Raw genomic sequence first — 20,490 nt, forward strand, 5'->3', positions numbered from 1 at the left:
TCTCGCTCTCTGTGTCAACTCTCTCTCTCTTTCTCTCTCTCTCTCTCTCTCTCTCTCTCTCTCTCTCTCTCTCTCTCTCTGTCTCATTAGGAAGTGTTAAAGTTGCTGAAGTGCGAAACGAGCCCTCGTTGTCCTAATTAAACTTTGACATGAAGAGTGACAAGACGCAGCGAAGGGGAAACAATAGGCGGACTGTGTGTGTTGAGTATAGCATGGAGTCTGGACGGACGGAGGGAGCTTTGTTCCTGCAGGACAAAAGAGCTTGTTTGCATGTGTTCAGCTTCATTCAGCCTCAGCAGGCCCAGGTGCAGAGAGTGTTAGAGAGGCAGGGGCTGAAATCCCGTAAGAGGGCACTTTTGGAGGAAAATAGCAGATCTACAAGCTCTCAACGCGTCGCACTGCGACGCGTTGAGAGCTTGTAGATCTGCTATTTTCGGAGCGCAACCCTGCACTCTTTATCTACTGGAGAAGGCCGGTGCAACGGCATGGATTTCGAAACAAATTAGTTCAACGCAAAATGCTGCGTTCAAAGTTCAGGGGACTTTGGGGGAGAAAAAGCAATTCTTCTGAATGCTGCCTTCCGGTATATGGCTTGGAAAGGAGAGGGAGGGCATTTTGCTTTTCTTTCACCATGTAGTTAATGCTGCGTTTGTGGTGGTCTGGAGAGGGCAGTTGTTTTTACAGACGGGTAAAAGGGCAGGGGGCTGAAGCCCCCTTCGATGTCTATGTGTGCACGTGCCTGCATGGCCTCAGCAGGCCCAGGTGCAAAAAAGAAAAAAGAAAAAAAAAACGCAAAGTTCGCGAGGAATCACAACTCATCACACCTTTCCACGGTTGACGAGCGGCCCGCACGTCGCTCCCCATCTGCCCTCCGCGTGCAGATCAAAGCTTCCATGTTAGGATGTAAATATTGTGGCCGAATTCTCTCTCATTACTTTCGGTGTTCCGACCGTCCGGGCCCAAAGACACAGCCAATAACTCAGGTGTGAAATGTTTTAGCCTATAGCCTACTTTTGACTTCAACACACACACACACACACACACACACACACACACACACACACACACACACACACACACACACACACACACACACACACACACACACACACTCGCCCCCAGCATAAGCATACAGACACACAGACACATATAGGCTAAACATAAACACACACACCCTGTTGCGATGTTAATTGCGACCGTATAGGTCGCAGATTACTATGAAAACCTGTAAAAACCTGTCAGTCCGTCCGTCGTTCAGCCCGTCACGCCACCATATATGGCAGTCAGTCCCTCACGCCTCGTGACACGCTCCATATATGGACGTCTCCATATATGGCCGTCAGTCCTTCACGCCTCGTGACACGTCACGCCACCATATATGGCCGTCAGTCCGTCACGCCTTGTGACACGCTCCATATATGGCCGTCTCCATATATGAAGATCACCATTTAAACTCTAGACGGGCCTGCCCCAAAGTTATTAGTGCAGCCGGGCGTGGCAGCCGGCGACAACTAGAGTTCTCAACAGGCCCGAAAACTAAGGCCCGGCCCTACCTGGGCCCTCATCAAACCTTGTACACTCAAAACACTGCCCCCGCTGCCACCTTTAGATCTCCATGGAGCGGAGCTGACCTGTTCTGACCTTCCATATGTTGATCTGACCTCATCAAACCCTGTACACTCAAGACACGCTCCATATATGGCCAGTACAGAATTCATTCCATATGTTGATCTGACCCCCCCATGCCAAAGCGCCAGCGCTCGCCCAGCAGTCTGCTGTCACCCAGGCGGATGCGTGCACGTGACCTCGCCCTTTAGCCAGAGGTCGCTCCTCGCCCTCAGGGTGTACTGGTTGTCTAGTAGGCCTACAGAACAGAACCTGTCATGTATGTGGTTGCATTGACTGTTTTGATTGATTGATTGATTGATTGATTGATTGATTGATTGATTGATTGATTGATTGAATGAATGAATACTCTATTGATTTTCATGGACAGGATCTCGAGGCGAAGTCGTGGCGGCTAAGGGTTGCACTGCTTTTTGCAGATGATGTGGTCCTGGTGGCACCATTGGTCCAAACCTTGAGCTCTCACTGGACCGGTCCGCAGCCGAGTGTACGGCGGCTGGGATGAGGATCAACGTCTCCAAATCTTGGGCCATGGTTCTCAGCAGGAAACCGGTGGATTGTGCAGTCCGGGTAGGGAATGAGAGACATTGCCCCAGGTGAAGGAGTCTCGGGGACTTGTTCACGAGTGAGGGGAGGGCGGAGAAGGAGATCAGCCGGAGAATCAGAGCGGCAGGGGGCGGTATTGCAGTCGCTGTACCGCACTTTTGTGACGGAAAGAGAGCTGAGCCAGAAGGCTCAGGATCCCCCAGAATGAAGTCACTAATGTTGCTCTGCATGAGAGGGAAGTCTGGAGCTCTCTGGTGGAGCTGTTGCCCCCGCGACCCGACTACGGATAAGCGGTTGAAGTTGGATGGATGCAGAAAAAGGCACAGGAAAGGAAAGCTGACAATAGTGGCTACATTTAGGATATGGTAAAACACACACGCGCGCACGCACGCACGCACGCACGCGCACACACACACACACACACACACACAACTGACAGTATCGACAATTGGACATTGTGTGTAACCTTTTATGGCTTTAAGTGATTTACGACATATTTGCATATATGTAATCCTCCAGGCGTAGTGTGCTGTGTGATGATGGGGCGGAGTTGAGCTGGGCTGCTATCCTCAACTGATCTGAGGGAGGAGGAACCCACTCCTCCACATTCTTATAAAACCCACTGGCTGAGCTAACATTGTTCAGTAGACCGATCGCTAACACACGCTCACACACACGCACGCACGCACAGGCACGCACGCACGCGCACATACGCACACACACATACACACGCACACATGCATGCCTGCATGCACACACACTCACCCACACGCACACACACGCTGCTGGACTGTAATTTCTAATGGCCCAAATAAACGGAGCTACGGAGAACGGGCTGAGCGGAGCAGCAGGGACGGGCGTGAGCCGCGGTCCGCCGGTGTTACCCCAGCCTGTCAGAGTCCAGGAGATCCTCAACACCAAGGTAAACCTTATTCAATTATTATATTCATAACACCAAGGTAAACCTTATTACGGGCGACTGTGGCTCAGGAGGTAGAGCAGGTCGTCCAATGATCCATGGGTCGGCGGTTCGAATCCCGGCTCCTCCTGTCTACATGTCGAAGTGTCCTTGGGCAAGACACTGAACCCCAAATTGCTCCCGATGTGCTGGTTGGTACCTTGCATGGCTTCCGCCACCATCGGTGTATGAATGTGTGTGTGAATGGGTGAATGTAATGCACAATCTATGTAAAGCGCCTTGGATAAAGGCGCTATATAAATGCACCATTTACCATTTATTCAATTATTATATTCATAACACCAAGGTAAACCTTATTCAATTATTATATTCATAACACCAAGGTAAACCTTATTCAATTATTATATTCATAACACCAAGGTAAACCTTATTCAATTATTATATTCATAACACCAAGGTAAACCTTATTCAATTATTATATTCATAACACCAAGGTAAACCTTATTCAATTATTATATTCATAACACCAAGGTAAACCTTATTCAATTATTATATTCATAACACCAAGATAAACCTTATTCAATTATTATATTCATAACACCAAGGTAAACCTTATTCAATTATTATATTCATAACACCAAGGTAAACCTTATTCAATTATTATATTCATAACACCAAGGTAAACCTTATTCAATTATTATATTCATAACACCAAGGTAAACCTTATTCAATTATATCTCTGCTGTCTAACTCCAAAAAATATAATTTTTTTAAGGAAATTAAGAATTACCTTATATTCTTTTAAACAATGCAATACTGTCTCATCAAAGTTGGTGCTGTGACTTTAGATATTGTCAATCACTTGCATGAGAGGGGGAGAGGTGGTGGAATTAGCTGCTTTAGCAGACAGTTTGAGGGTCCAATGCAGTTAAGAGGTTTTATCAAATGCGTTTTTTCAATATTTTCGAAACAACACACAGACGTAAAGGCTGTTCAACTTCAATAGCACTGATTTATGGAATAAAATCAAAAACCTTAAAAATGGAGTTATGAGGTTTCCTCTGGACCTTATTCATAACACCAAGGTAAACTATTAGAATATGGATTCAATTATTATAATTGTGGAAATAAATTGCTAAGCATTTGTTTTATAATTACAGTGCAACTGTTTCTGTAGCTTAAATACTTTAAAAGACTGTCAAAGGTAATTCTTAGGTATGTCTTCACTTGGGAAAACAGTCATGATTGATTGATTGATTGATTGATTGAATACTTTATTAACAGTTTGCAGGGAAACAAATCACAGTAAAGTACAGTTCAATACTAGGTCTGCTAATAAGAGGAATTATAACCCAAGAAAGCACTATGGCTTGTTTCCATTGGGGTCCCTCATACTCAATTAATCGACTACCTACAATTACAACTATTATAAATGATCTTACCAGTAATCTATTAGAACAATATAATTTGCCTACATGTTTACTCACAATTGAATACTCATTCACAGCCTGTAAATAAGCTAAGAGAAACCCAACGGCTGCGCTGTTTTGTCAAACAAGCTTTTGAATGATCTGAACACTTTTACTTGTATCTTTTTGTGGTAAAAGCTCTCAAACTTTTTTCTGTCCTGCCTTGATCCCCCCCCACCCTAGTGTAAAATAATATTAAAAAAGGAGGCATATAATGATGCTTTTAGAATCTTCCTGAAACTCCTAACATGGACCCTATAGTGCAAGTGAAATATTTGTGACTACTAATGTACCCACTTCTCATGCTGTACATGATTGTTTTCGTGTCTGGAATAAAGTTTATCATCATAATATTGTCAGTATATATATATATATATATATATATATATATATATATATATATATATATATATATATATATAATTATTATTATTATTATTATTTTTTTTTTTTATTGTCAGTATAAAACACATACATGACTCCCTGGCTCTCCTGCAGATATTCATCAACAACGAGTGGCACACCTCCATCAAAGGAAAGACCTTTCCGACGTTTAATCCAGCGACCGGCGCCAAGATCTGTGATGTTCAGGAGGCGGACAAAGTAAGGTTACAAATGATAATACGGGCATACAGAGGTTGGTTTATTTACCTGGTTAGAATTCATGGAATAAAGCTATAAATAAAATCTCCACGACTGAAATCAGATTTCACTTTTTCTTTGTCAGACCCGAATTCTGTGATTTTGTGAAACAGCATGAAAAGTTTCCCTAAACAATGATATTATGTACGGCTGCAATGTTTAGATGTGTTGCCCGTAGAAAATTACCGATTGCCATTTAAGGTGAGACATGGTAGGTGAAATTATGATTTTTCCTTTTTTTTTTTTTTTTTTTTTTTGCTATTTTGCTTCCTAAACATGTTTTCTTCCAAACTAAAGCAAAATAAACATTCAAAACACAGATTTAGATGTTTATTTTAGTAGTTTATTTTAGCCAATGACAGCTCGTTTTGCTGGGTGAAAATCCACCAGATGAGATATTTTGTCTCAAAATAGTGGCTTCAAATAAAACGTTTTGGAATTTTACAATACAATTCTTTAAAGGCCGTTTACTCAAAATGAGTTTTCCTCATACCTGGGACAAAGAATCTCCACTTCAGTTGCACTCACATACACCAAACTTTCCAGTCTTATTCATAACTATATTCTGCAGATATTTACAGATGGGTTTGTTGATATATCATTCACAGCCTGATTTACATCACATTTTATACCTAAGAACATGCCGAAAATTGGGTTTTTTATGCCTGTTGACACTATTTTCTGATTTGTGGAGTGATAATTAGAGATATCTAAAATCCCTTCTGTAATTTTCTTTGTCTCTAATATGTCAACAAAATGAAACAATCATTTTGAACCTGGCTTTATCCGATCTTCAGATTTATCGTCCCGAAATGTATGCAAATTAGCGCATATAATGCCTAATTTGCATATTTAAACATATCATTTCAGAAAACTTGTAATACAAAAGATCTTAGTTTTAATATAAGTAATCGACTGGAGAAGTTTCATTGTGATAGCTATTAGTTAACTTTTTTTCCCCTATTCACCTATATGTCTCACCTTAAATTAGTTATCAGTGATGGAAAAAGTACTCACAATTTAAGTAAAAGTATCAATACTGTAATGTATAAATACACTCCTGTTACAAGTGAAATCCGTCATTCAAAATGTACTTGAATAAAAGTACAAAAGTGTTGGCATCAATATGTACTTAAAGTACAAAAAGTAAAATAGTCATTTTATAGAATATTCAGTTTGATGTTTTCAAATGTTTCAAAATGTTTTGAAAATAGCATAGAAGTGACGCATTGTGAGCTTAATTGTAGATCGGCTATTTTCAAATGGCCGAAATGTGTATATATAGGGCTGAAGTCAAAGTGGTTAATATATGTTTTGTAATAATAATCAAAAACTAGTAGCAACTGAATGAATATAGTGAAGTAAAAGTACAATATTTGGATCGGAGATGTAGTGAAGTAGAAGTGAAAAGTACTGGAAATCGGAAATACTCAAGTGAAGTACCAATACCTCAAAATTAGTAAATGTACTACCCCCCCAGGCAGACATCGACAAGGCGGTGTCGGCAGCGCGGGCGGCCGCTCAGCGAGGCTCTCCCTGGCGCAGGATGGACGCGTCCAGCCGCGGCAGAATGCTGACCAGACTGGCCGACCTGGTGGAGAGGGACCGCACTATGCTGGCGGTATGTAGTATGACGGCTGTGAAATTTGAATGTACTGACAGAACGTGTGTGTGTGTGTGTGTGTGTGTGTGTGTGTGTGTGTGTGTGTGTGTGTGTGTGTGTGTGTGTGCGTGCGTGTGCGTGTGCGTGTGCGTGTGCGCGTGCGCAAGACTGGGGACTGTATTGAGAGGCGCACACGCCGCAATTAAGTGAAGAGACATACATGTGACGATAACAACAGACAGAATATATATCGGTGTGAGCCAAAGCCAAATAAATACAACCTCTGTAGTTAAAGTACGTTGTCAAGAGCTGTTCATTACATCGGTCATAAACTGTACAACAATGTTGATTTCGTCGACTAATAGGCTATATGACAAAAAAACTTGTTTGTCGACTACCTTTTTTTCACTGACGAAAATGAAAACGAATGACTAAAACTGAGACTGAATATACATCGACAATTTCGTCAACAAATAGACTAAAATGTTACGAAGGGACTAGTGGATAAGAGATCCAGTATAAGTCGTTTTACACTTGGTTGCATGCTGAAAATAGTAATATTTTAAGTGTATTATAAGTGTAAAAACAGTCATTTCAAAAATGTAAAATCTTCAAGTTTGGGGCCAATGCATGGCGTTTGAAGATTACGTGACGTCATATGGCGGCCAAGGCTATGGATGTGAAAAAATGTAAAACTTTCCCTTTTCTTTAAGTAGCATGTGACATGTCAAACTAGGGGGTTTTCATGATTCTGAATTGATTACTCAGTCAGTCCACTTTTCACAGTCAGTTTGCACAGGCAGGCAGACAGACAGACACAGATCGAGATCTTCATGTATGGGCACAAAAGGGACACAGACAGATGGTTAAAACGGGTGCCATGACAGCAGGTATTGCATACTACAGTAGGTTTCCAACTTGCATCGCTCCAAAGTAGGCCGGTGGCCGACGGGGCAGAGGTCTAGTTCTAATGAAGTGACGTTTTTGATTGGTGACATATATGTTCTATCTCTATATAGACTCTGGAGACCATGGACACAGGAAAACCCTTCTTACAGTCGTTCTTCATCGACCTGGACGGCAGCATCAAGACGCTGCGCTACTACGCTGGCTGGGCCGACAAGATCCATGGCAAGAGTCTCCCTGTGGGTGAGTGGATGTCACTATTAAACTACTGATAAGAGTCTCCCTGTGGGTGAGTGGATGTTACTATTAAACTACTGATAAGAGTCTCCCTGTGGGTGAGTGGATGTTACTATTAAACTACTGATAAGAGTCTCCCTGTGGGTGAGTGTTACTATTAAACTACTGATAAGAGTCTCCCTGTGGGTGAGTGGATGTTACTATTAAACTACTGATAAGAGTCTCCCTGTGGGTGAGTGAATGTTACTATTAAACTACTGATAAGAGTCTCCCTGTGGGTGAGTGGATGTCACTATTAAACTACTGATACGAGTCTCCCTGTGGGTGAGTGGATGTTACTATTAAACTACTGATAAGAGTCTCCCTGTGGGTGAGTGGGTGTTACTATTAAACTACTGATTAGAGTCTCCATGTGGGTGAGTGGATGTTACTATTAAACTACTGATAAGAGTCTCCCTGTGGGTGAGTGGACGTTACTATTAAACTACTGATTAGAGTCTCCATGTGGGTGAGTGGATGTTACTATTAAACTACTGATAAGAGTCTCCCTGTGGGTGAGTGGATGTTACTATTAAACTACTGATAAGAGTCTCCCTGTGGGTGAGTGGACGTTACTATTAAACTACTGATATGAGTCTCCCTGTGGGTGAGTGGATGTTACTATTAAACTACTGATAAGAGTCTCCCTGTGGGTGAGTGGACGTTACTATTAAACTACTGATATGAGTCTCCCTGTGGGTGAGTGGATGTTACTATTAAACTACTGATAAGAGTCTCCCTGTGGGTGAGTGGACGTTACTATTAAACTACTGATATGAGTCTCCCTGTGGGTGAGTGGATGTTACTATTAAACTACTGATAAGAGTCTCCCTGTGGGTGAGTGTTACTATTAAACTACTGATAAGAGTCTCCCTGTGGGTGAGTGGATGTTACTATTAAACTACTGATAAGAGTCTCCCTGTGGGTGAGTGTTACTATTAAACTACTGATAAGAGTCTCCCTGTGGGTGAGTGAATGTTACTATTAAACTACTGATAAGAGTCTCCCTGTGGGTGAGTGGATGTTACTATTAAACTACTGATTAGAGTCTCCATGTGGGTGAGTGGATGTTACTATTAAACTACTGCTAAGAGTCTCCCTGTGGGTGAGTGTTACTATTAAACTACTGATAAGAGTCTCCTTGTGGGTGAGTGGGTGTTACTATTCAACTACTGATAAGAGTCTCCCTGTGGGTGAGTGGGTGTTACTATTCAACTACTGATAAGAGTCTCCCTGTGGGTGAGTGTTACTATTAAACTACTGATAATCATATTTAATTTCAGTCACCTGGAATGTTTTGGTGTTTGGTCTAGTTTTAGTCGACTAAATCTACAGTTGATTTAGTCGGCTATAGAATGTATTTTGGCGGGCCTTGATGCCGTCGTAATGGCTGATTTTAAACTTGCTGAAAATAGCCAATATACAAGCTTGTGAGCTTGTAGATCGGCTATTTTCAGCATGCAACCAAGTGTAAAATGACTGATACTGAATCTCTTCTCCACTAGTCTAGTTAGTCTAGTCTAGTTTTTATTTCTTGACGAAATTGTCGATATATTTAGTCTTAGTTTTAGTCATCATAGCTTAGTTTTCATTTAGTTTCCGTGTAGTTTTCGTCAGTGAAAAAAGACAGTCGATGAACATTTTTCGTCATAGTATTAGTCAACGAAATCAACACTGCACCGGAGTCACTGTTGCTCACGCTTTATGGCGTGTTCACAAAGAAAGGCCTGTGTTCTCCTCCCTAGTACCGTGTGACATGCACGACCATTCCTCATGGACGTCTCCCCCCATCCTCCCTGTCCTCCCTGTCTCCCCCCGTCCCCCCCTGTCCTCCCTGTCTCCCCCTGCCCCCCCTGTCACTTTTATTAGCCCGCTCATTCAATAGCGCCGCTGCAAGGAAGCAGGTTAATTAGAGCCGTCAGTGGGTGGCATCTCTTCCAGCCTCTTAACGCATTAAGACCCGAGTCCACATTCTACAGAATGTCTTCCAAAACCTCACAGTTTTCTGAAAAAACTTTTCGTTCCTATATGTCAGTCGTTCTCAAACCTTTTCATGTCAAGGACGCCCCTTATCGAATCTTATGTACAGTATTTGGCCGCACAAATATGAGTTAAAAATGTCCGCTCTGAAAGAATATATATTCAAAGGTTTGCGCTTTTTTTCCCTCCAAAAAATAGCAGATCTACAAGCTTGTCGCGTGGCACTCAGCGACGAGCTTGTTAGATCCGCTATTTTTCAACAGATGAAGTTTAAAATAATAGTTTGACCCATTCTGGACGGGAACCCCTTTTGGTGTTTTAACTAAGCATTATGTTATTCTTTAGCTATTGAAAAATAGCAGATCTACAAGCTCGTAGCGCGCCACTCGGTGGCGCGCTACGAGCTTGTAGGTCTGCTATTTTCGAAAAATCGTAAAAATGCGGCACAAATCTTTGAATATATATTCTTTCAGAGCGAACGTTTTGTTTATTTCGACGGCAGGCCTAAATTAAGTGGTAAGGTGACACAGACGCGTCAGCAGGTCTCAATGGGTTAACACAACGCAACGTCCCACTCCCCCCACCCCCCCCCCCCCCCCCCCCCCCCCCCCCCACCCCCGTACTTCGGTCCCGTCCCGTCCCGCGTCGCCACTAGCAGGACGAGGGACAGACAGACAAAACACGCATCCCCTTCTTTTCCTCTCGATTAGATTCCAATAGAGCGGCAACGAGAGACGAAAGGCGAGCCGAAGGACAAAGGAAGAGGAAGAGGCTGAGATGGTAATCAGTGAGGTGGGAGCGTCTGTGGGGATTATCGGCCACCATCAGACACTCCGCATCAGTGCCCGTTGAGCGGCTCCCAGGCCCGTGCCACTATCTGTCAGGACAGGGAGGAGAGCCACAAGGCAGACGCTTAATCCCCTAAAGCTTTTATACGTCTGCTACCGCTATAGTGACATTCTTTTTTTCCTTTCCTTTTTCTTTTCTTGTGTTCACATCGCGTGAGGTGATTGAAGAGTCGCGTCGAGGAGGATACAGGATACTCGGCCGTTAGGCGGCTTATAACTCAATCTGAGGGTGTGTGTGTGTGTGTGTGTGTGTGTGTGTGTGTGTGTGTGTGTGTGTGTGTGTGTGTGTGTGTGTGTGTGTGTGTGTGTGTGTGTGTGTGTGTGTGTGTGTGTGTCAGAGGCTGTTTTAATTTTGTCGACTAAAACTATGATGAAAGATTTTCGTCCAGTACCTTTTTTTTTCTTCTGACCAAAACTAAATAAAAACGAAAACGAAAAAAACTAAGCTATGATGACTAAGACTAAATAAAATGACAGTTTTGTCAACAAATAGAAGCTAGACTAGAACTAGACTGAAATGCACTAGTGGAGAAGAGATCCAGTAGAACTAAAAGATCATTCATTTTCTGTTGAAAATACCCGAGATCAGGTATATTCAGCACTCAGTGAAATCAGGCATTACGACGCCATCAAGGCCTTCCAAAATAAATTTCCGTCGACAAAATAAACTGTAGATTTAGTCAACCAAAATCCTATATTTAGTTGAATAAAACTGAAGGAAATTCAATTCCAAAGACTAGCTATTTTCGTCCATGCTAAACCCCTTATTACTAAACTTCTTTGCCTTTGCCTTTTTTTTCTTTTCTTACTATTTTGAAAACCTTTTTTGAATAGTTCAACTAGCTGATCTACATCGTCACGTTGCGAGCTTGTAGATCAGCTATTTTAACTATTCAAAAAGGTTTTTCAAAATAGTAAAAAAAAAAGAGCCAAATAAGTTTAGGGATAAGGGGTTCAGCAGAAAAATATAGGGCTCCATTTTTGTCACCGCTAAACCCCTTATCCCTAAACTTCTTTGCCTTTTTTTTTACTATTTTGCAAAACTTTTTTGAATAGTTAAAATGGCCAGTCGACAAGCTCACAACGTGTCAATGTAGAGGCTAGCTGAACTATTCAAAAACATTTTTCAAAATAGTAAAAAAAAAGGCAAATAAGTTTAGGGATAAGGTGTTTAGCGGTGACGAAAATGGAGCCCATAGAGCCATATAACTAAAACTGTCAAAATCAACACTGGCCAGAGGCTATATACTGTACCTGACCCTCCGTGCGTGCGTGCGTGCGTGCGTAACGAGAGCGACTTCCACGGCCTTATAACACCATGTTTCGTGTGTGTTCCATGTCCACTCCTCCTCCCCCGCTATGTAAATGGTAACCTTTGATAAGCTGTGTTAGCGCGTGGGCTTCGCCCACTGTAGAGGAAGGTGAAAATAAGCTGTGTTAGCGCGTGGGTCTCGCACACTGTAGAGGATGGTGAAAATAAGCTGTTAGCGCGTGGGCCTCACCCACTGTAGAGGAAGGTGAAAATAAGCTGTGTTAGCGCGTGGGCCTCACCCACTGTAGAGGAAGGTGAAAATAAGCTGTGTTAGCGCGTGGGCCTCGCCCACTGTAGAGGAAGGTGAAAATAAGATGTGTTAGCGCGTGGGCCTCGCCCACTGTAAGAGGAACGTGAAAATAAGATGTGTTAGCGCGCGGGCCTCGCCCACTGTCAGAGGAACATGAAAATAAGCGGTGTTAGCGCGCGGGCCTCGCCCACTGTAAGAGGAACATGAAAATAAGCGGTGTTAGCGCGCGGGCCTCGCCCACTGTAAGAGGAACATGAAAATAAACTGTGTTAGCGTGCGGGCCTCGCCCACTGTCAGAGGAACATGAAAATAAGCGGTGTTAGCGCGCGGGCCTCGCCCACTGTAAGAGGAACATGAAAATAAGCGGTGTTAGCGCGCGGGCCTCGCCCACTGTAAGAGGAACATGAAAATAAACTGTGTTAGCGTGCGGGCCTCGCCCACTGTCAGAGGAACATGAAAATAAGCGGTGTTACCGCGCGGGCCTCGCCCACTGTCGGAGGAAGGTGAATATAAGCTGTGTTAGCTCACGGGGCCTCGCCCACTAAGAGGAACCTGAAAATAAGCTGTGTTAGCGCGCGGGCCTCCCCCACTGTCGGAGGAAGGTGAAAATAAGCTGTGTTAGCGCGCGGGCCTCGCCCACTGTCAGAGGAAGATATAAAAAGATGATGAGCATTGTGACGAGGGAGTCGCCCTGTCTGCCATGCTGCCTCCACGGGGAAACTGGAGAAGGTCACGGCTCTCCAGCGCAAGAGGTCATATTTAACCCGCTCAGGGCGGGAACCATGACTTTCGACGTTTCAACGTTTTAAGCATTATGCTATAGGCTATTTTAGCTATTGAAAAATAGCAGATCTACATGCTCACAGCGCGGCACTGCAGCGCTACGAGCTTGTAGATCTGCTATCTTTTGAAAAGTCGTGAAAATGTGTAGTATATATTCTTTCACAGTAAATGTTTTTAACTCATATCTTTGCTTCTGGGGGGGGAGTCCCTAGAACAACATATTTTCAGATTGGGGGTCGGCGGCCAATTACATATAGTTTTTGGGGGTCCTTGACATGAATTAGTTTGAGAACCACTGACATAGAAACATAGGGGTTTTCAGAAAACTGTCACGATTTAGAAGACATTTGTAGAATCTGTAGTCAGGTCAAAACAGGTCAAGCAGTTCTCACGTGTGCCGATGCAGGACTCGATGCGTCTAGTAAGGAGCGGTGACAGATGAAGTACACGCATGTTTTACTGAGAGTGCAAGACCACTTTGGTAGAAGTTTGTTTGGGTTGCGTTACAGTTACCTTGCCATGATGTAACTCCCAAAGGTGGACAAGAAACAAGAAATCACACCCGTGTGATTTGTGAAGCGAGGGGCACTCTTAACATGATCGATTTGCTCAGACACATGATGTAAATTCTCCATTCATTGTCAATGGGAATTAAAATTTTAATAAAAATGTTAACTTCCTGTTGATTTTAGTGTTTTTATTAGGAAGAAAACCCGGACTGGAACCCGTGGATTCGGATCCATGTCTTCAAATAGTAAAATCAACAGGAAGTTAACATTTTCTGGGTTTGGCGATGCACTATATTTGTCTGAATCAATCAACTTTGTGTTTGTTCACGTAGTAAAAGAGTGACTTTGAGAGCTGTTTCAGCGTACAATGTAAGTCAATGAGGAGCATATCTTTCATTATAAATATCTAATCAATGGAGCAATTCTTTTTTTAATCTCTTATCCATATTTGGAGTTACATCATGGCAAGGCAACTATACACAACTCAAACCTCGAAAAAAATGTCCCATTTCAAGTGATCAAATGTATAATATTATAATTGTGTGTGTGTGTGTGTGTGTGTGTGTGTGTGTGTGTGTGTGTGTGTGTGTGTGTGTGTGTGTGTGTGTGTGTGTGTGTGTGTGTGTGTGTGTGTATATATATATATATATATATATATATATATATAGTGTAATATTGGGATCACAGTCATACTATCCACTATTTGGGAAACCATGTGTTGTTCTTGCTTACTGTAAATTGCTCTGGATTAAGAGTGTCTGCTAAATGCCTTCATTGTAGATTGTAATAGACGCATGGTTAAACCAACTCAACTGTCCTAATTATGAAAGGGAGAGGGGGAGGACAGGGGGTGGATGGGGGGGGGGGTGGGGGTGCAGGCAGGGAGGTGTTTAATTGCCCCTTCATTCCAAAAAGGTTAAGGGGCACATTTCTATTTTCTACATAAACACTGGGCCTAATTAATGGTCCTGCACTAACAGCGTCCAGAATCAGAGACGCGCGCACGCACGCACGCACGCACGCACGCACGCACGCACGCACGCACGCACGCATGCAGAACATGTTGGATTTGACATTTTTTTTAAATGAACATACTTTTAGTTATACTATGCATGTACACGCTAATGAATACGACAAACAAACACAATCAGAATAGTTATGAATCAAATTCTTTTGTTTCTGCTTGTCATTTCTCTACAGATGAAAGTGTTCTGTGTTTCACTAAACACGAGCCTGTTGGTGTGTGTGGAGCCATCATTCCAGTAAGTGTGTGTGTGTGTGTGTGTGTGTGTGTGTGTGTGTGTGTGTGTGTGTGTGTGTGTGTGTGTGTGTGTGTGTGCGTGTGTGTGTGCGTGTGCGTGTGCGTGTGGCAATCATTCCAGTAAGTAAAACAACTAAAGAAATCTGTTTTTAATCTAGGAGTAATATCATGTTTTCTAAGACTTTGTCATTGTGTGAAAAACACTGCACTCACAGAGGGCAGACGATTAAATGCAAATGCTTCAGGACGTGTATGGGTGTCTGTGTCTGTGTGTGCACGTGCGTTTGTGTGTGTTTATTTAGCCTGCAGGGAATAGCTACTCTTTTCATGTTGTCTAGAATAGACTCATTGCTTCTGTGGTTCCATTTGTGATGCCATAAAGTCACAGACCATTGCATAATGTCACTTGTCACGCTCTGTACAGACAGAAATAGGTGACAGTAACATTTAGAACAACGTCTACTCCTCTCAAACTCACCCTCCTCTTCAACAAACAATTGTGCATCAGTAAATGTTTAATTTACTACATTATAACCATCTAAAATACAATCCTGGCAAGACTGTACAATGATTTGGATTGTATTGTATTTACATAACACGTGACTCTGGCATAACTGGCAATGCATGTAATGTTTAATACATTTAATATCTGTTATGCATGCATTGCATTCTTGTCACTATAACTGGCTTTTCGTTGTGTAATTGGATCTTGTATGTCAGTAAAATGTCAGTAATTTGTTAATTCTTAAAAAAGAAAATGGGCTCAATCGTTTTCTCAAGTTAACATCATAGGTTTTCTGGGAAGCGTATGCATGAATTCGGGGCTTAATGTATTGGAGTCACTGTTCACTGTTTTAGTTTCAACTTTCAAGAGAAGCCTTTTGTCATGAGCTGTGTTAGCAAGGCATGCTGAACTTGATTCCAAAGCCCAGGCTCGACGTGGAAGCGAAATTAAAACCCGTCTTCCTTGGGTGAATGTACCAGAAACCTAAGCTTAAATCTTACAAGACCGTACTCTACTCTCTCTCTCTCTCTCTCTCGCTCTCTCTCTCTCTCTCTCTCTCTCTCTCTCTCTCTCCTAATCCCTCAAAGTGTACTCTTACACCAAGAACACATCGCCAGAATGCTTTGTGAGTTTTGGATATACTTTCACACATTGGAATATATGTTTTTCTCTCCCACCCTCTGATAATAACTCCATCAGATTTAGGGTGTGTCGTATCGCGTTGCACTGTGTCACCGACGACCCAGACACCAGAGTATTATAATTCCTAACATCTTGACAGAACACGGCCATCCAGACTGTATCTATTGTTGGCGTCGGGCCGTATATCTTCTAACGTTGCTTCGTCAACAAAGGAACAAAACGGCCCCGTTGTCTGACACGGGGAGATTATATCATAAAAGTGAAATTTATACTTGAAGGAACGTTGTGTAATTACTAAAAGTACTGCTGGCGCAGAGACACAGCGTGAGTCATTGTCTCTCTCTCTCTCTCTCTCTCTCTCTCTCTCTCTCTCTCTCTCTCTCTCTCTCTCTCTCTCTCTCTCTCTCTCTCTCTCTCTCTCTCTCTGGAGATTCCAAACTACTCCCATAATGCTGATGACTGTATCCAAAGTGCTCTAAAAGTGAACAATGCCTGAACGGCAAACATTCACTGTAGTTCACATTATAAAGCTGTCTAATTTGTGTTTGAGTGCCGGAATAATGCGTTTGTTTGTTTCCAACTTGGAAAACCAACAAACTCTTTTTCTTTTTTTTTTAAGGGTGTTGTTAAGGGTGTTGAATCATGGCTCGTTTGTTGTTGCGATGATTGAGTGAGTCTGTTCAGCGTCTTACGTTAAAAACGAACCACTGTGTGAAATAAGGGGAGTGAGAATAATGCTCTCTTGTTGCTAAACGGTGTGAATTTAACTTTTAAAACACCAAAAGGGGGTCCCTCGCGTCCTGAATGGGTTAAAACACCAAAAGGGGGTCCCTCACGTCCTGAATGGGTTAAAACACCAAAAGGGGGTCCCTCGCGTCCTGAATGGGTTAAAACACCAAAAGGGGGCCCCTCACGTCTTGAATGGGTTAAAACACCAAAAGGGGGTCCCTCACGTCCTGAAAGGGTTAAAACACCAAAAGGGGGCCCCTCACGTCCTGAATGGGTTAAAACACCAAAAGGGGGCCCCTCACGTCCTGAATGGGTTAAAACACCAAAAGGGGGTCCCTCACGTCCTGAATGGGTTAAAACACCAAAAGGGGGTCCCTCACGTCCTGAATGGGTTAAAACACCAAAAGGGGGCCCCTCACGTCCTGAATAGGTTAAAACACCAAAAGGGGGCCCCTCACGTCCTGAATGGGTTAAAACACCAAAAGGGGGCCCCTCACGTCCTGAATGGGTTAAAACACCAAAAGGGGGCCCCTCACGTCCTGAATGGGTTAAAACACCAAAAGGGGGCCCCTCACGTCCTGAATGGGTTAAAACACCAAAAGGGGGTCCCTCACGTCCTGAATGGGTTAAAACACCAAAAGGGGGTCCCTCACGTCCTGAATGGGTTAAAACACCAAAAGGGGGCCCCTCACGTCCTGAATAGGTTAAAACACCAAAAGGGGGCCCCTCACGTCCTGAATGGGTTAAAACACCAAAAGGGGGCCCCTCACGTCCTGAATGGGTTAAAACACCAAAAGGGGGCCCCTCACGTCCTGAATGGGTTAAAACACCAAAAGGGGGTCCTTCACGTCCTGAATAGTTTACTGTGATCATTAACCCTTTCAGAGTTACAGTAACAGAGGAGTTTACTGTGATCATTAACTAGAGTTCTCAACAGGCCCGAAAATTAAGACCTGGCCCTCCTACCTCATCAAACCCTGTACACTCAAGACACTCCCTCCGCTGCCAACCTTAGATCTCCATATATGGGGCTGACCTGTTCTGACATTCCATATGTTGATCTGACCTCATCAAACCCTGTACACTCGAGACACGCTCCATATATGGCCAGTACAGAATTCATTCCAAATGTTGATCTGACACCCCCATGCCAAAGCGCCACCGCTCGCCCAGCAGTCTGCCGTCACCCAGGCGGATGCGTGCACGCGGCCCTTTAGGGCGAGGTCGCTTCTCGCCCTCAGGCGTCTTACTGGTTAACCCACTGTTTCTCAAACAGTGGGTCGGAACCCATATGTGGGTCGCAGACACATTTATTATGGGTCCCTGTATAAACTTGTTGCAAGCTTGTAGATCTGCTATTCTACCATATGTTGTAATAATAATGACATTTAGTGATTTTATTTTTCTTGTCCATTTTTTTTGCATTATTCCAATTTAGGGGGCGTGGTAACATTTTGATAGATTTTCAGCCATTTTGGGCCAAGGTGCACTGCTTTTCTTTTCTACCTTTCATTACACAGTATAGGTTGTGACATTCTTGATGCGTGAAACATAAGCTTTTGGCTAAACTTACTATGTGTATGTTTCATTGTGCTGGGTGCCAATCACTTAAGTTGAAGCATTTCTTTAACAAAATGCTACTAAATTCACATGAATAAACTAAGGCACCAATACTTGTTTCAGATTGTTAGGTATATGTATTTATAGAACAAACAAAAAAGTAGGAGCGCACACCAGTAGTGGGGAGGTGCTGACCACAGGAGGCAAAACTTTGACAAAGTAAGAAAAGAGGCCGCACAGCTCGTAGTCACGATGCTAGAAACTTTATCCTGCGATTGAACCGACGTGTCCGCCTTGCGAAGGCATCCTGCTATTGAACCGACGTGTCCGCCTTGCGAAGGCATCCTGCTATTGAACCGACGTGTCCACCTTGCGAAGGCATCCTGCTATTGAACCGACGTGTCCACCTTGCGAAGGCATGCTGCTTGCCGAAGGCATGCTGCTATTGAACCGACGTGTCCGCCTTGCGAAGGCATCCTGCTTGCCGAAGGCATCCTGCTATTGAACCAACGTGTCCGCCTTGCAAAGGCATCCTGCTATTGAACCGACGTGTCCGCCTTTCGAAGGCATCCTGCGATTGAACCGACGTGCCCGCCTTTCGAAGGCATCCTGCTATTGAACCGACGTGTCCGCCTTTCGAAGGCATCCTGCTATTGAACCGACGTGTCCGCCTTTCGAAGGCATCCTGCGATTGAACCGACGTGCCCGCCTTGCGAAGGCATCCTGCTATTGAACCGACGTGTCCGCCTTTCGAAGGCATCCTGCTATTGAACCGACGTGTCCGCCTTTCGAAGGCATCCTGCTATTGAACCGACGTGTCCGCCTTTCGAAGGCATCCTGCTATTGAACCGACGTGTCCGCCTTGCGAAGGCATCCTGCTATTGAACCGACGTGTCCGCCTTGCGAAGGCATCCTGCTATTGAACCGACGTGTCCGCCTTTCGAAGGCATCCTGCTATTGAACCGACGTGTCCGCCTTGCGAAGGCATGCTGCTATTGAACCGACGTGTCCGCCTTGCGAAGGCATCCTGCTATTGAACCGACGTGTCCGCCTTTCGAAGGCACCCTGCTATTGAACCGACATGTCCGCCTTTCGAAGGCATCCTGCTATTGAACCGACGTGTCCGCCTTGCGAAGGCATGCTGCTATTGAACCGACGTGTCCGCCTTGCGAAGGCATCCTGCTATTGAACCGACGTGTCCGCCTTTCGAAGGCATCGTGCTATTGAACCGACGTGTCCGCCTTTCGAAGGCATCCTGCTATTGAACCGACGTGTCCGCCTTTCGAAGGCATCCTGCTATTGAACCGACGTGTCCGCCTTTCGAAGGCATCCTGCTATTGAACCGACGTGTCCGCCTTTCGAAGGCATCCTGCTATTGAACCGACATGTCCACCTTTCGAAGGCATCCTGCTATTGAACCGACGTGTCCGCCTTTCGAAGGCATCCTGCTATTGAACCGACGTGTCCGCCTTTCGAAGGCATCCTGCTATTGAACCGACATTCGGCAAGCAGGATGCCTTCTTCCGGGTATATACCCCAAAGAAGGCATCCTGTTTTCCGAAACGTCGGTTCAATAAAGTTTCTAGCATCGTGACCACGAGATGTGCGGCCTCTTCTCTTTCTTTGTCAAGGTATATTTATGACATTTGAGAAAGATTTTGCGTTGCCAAAATCAATCTAACACATTTTACAAGCAAAGGTTATACACTTACATATACATTTCTGGCTTGTGACAAAATACTGCAGGATATTAAGAGTAGAACTTTTAACCAAAGTCCAGAAGGGTATTTATTGTCTATGCAAAAATGCACTGAATGAGTAGTGCCAATGACCAAATTCACTTTCTAGGCACTTTTTCATGGGTCGCCACAACATGGCCTGTTGTGGATACAACATCGTTCCTTCTACAATGTAACTGCCATGCATATATGAATTTTCCTAAAACAGTGGAACTTAATTCCCCTAAGCCCTAACGTTGTGTGTACGATGCCATGCATCTTTCATCTTCTCTTCTCTACCAGTGGAACTTCCCTCTCCTGATGTTCATGTGGAAGCTAGCACCCGCTCTGAGCTGTGGAAACACTGTGGTCATCAAGCCAGCGGAGCAGACTCCTCTCACGGCCT

The 20,490-nt window shown here is 43.9% G+C and overlaps 1 protein-coding gene across 2 annotated transcripts in view; it reads left to right on the top strand.

Annotated features, from left to right (window-relative positions):
* The first annotated feature begins 2,848 nt into the window (after positions 1-2,848).
* aldh1a3 (aldehyde dehydrogenase 1 family, member A3) overlaps positions 2,849-20,490 on the top strand; it is a 27,732-nt gene continuing 10,090 nt past the window's right edge. For both annotated transcript variants that reach the window (XR_013789686.1, XM_079497774.1), the window contains exons 1-6: positions 2,849-3,094; positions 5,059-5,163; positions 6,683-6,823; positions 7,825-7,954; positions 14,870-14,931; positions 20,388-20,490. The exon at positions 20,388-20,490 is cut by the window's right edge and continues 26 nt beyond it. Coding sequence is in view for 1 of the 2 variants with exons in the window: in XM_079497774.1 (XP_079353900.1) it covers positions 2,975-3,094; positions 5,059-5,163; positions 6,683-6,823; positions 7,825-7,954; positions 14,870-14,931; positions 20,388-20,490 (661 nt within the window). In the remaining variant the exon portion in view is untranslated. The remainder of the gene's footprint in view (positions 3,095-5,058; positions 5,164-6,682; positions 6,824-7,824; positions 7,955-14,869; positions 14,932-20,387) is intronic.

Source organism: Electrona antarctica, assembly GCF_951216825.1.
Source record: "Electrona antarctica genome assembly, chromosome: 3".
Lineage (NCBI taxonomy): Eukaryota > Metazoa > Chordata > Actinopteri > Myctophiformes > Myctophidae > Electrona > Electrona antarctica.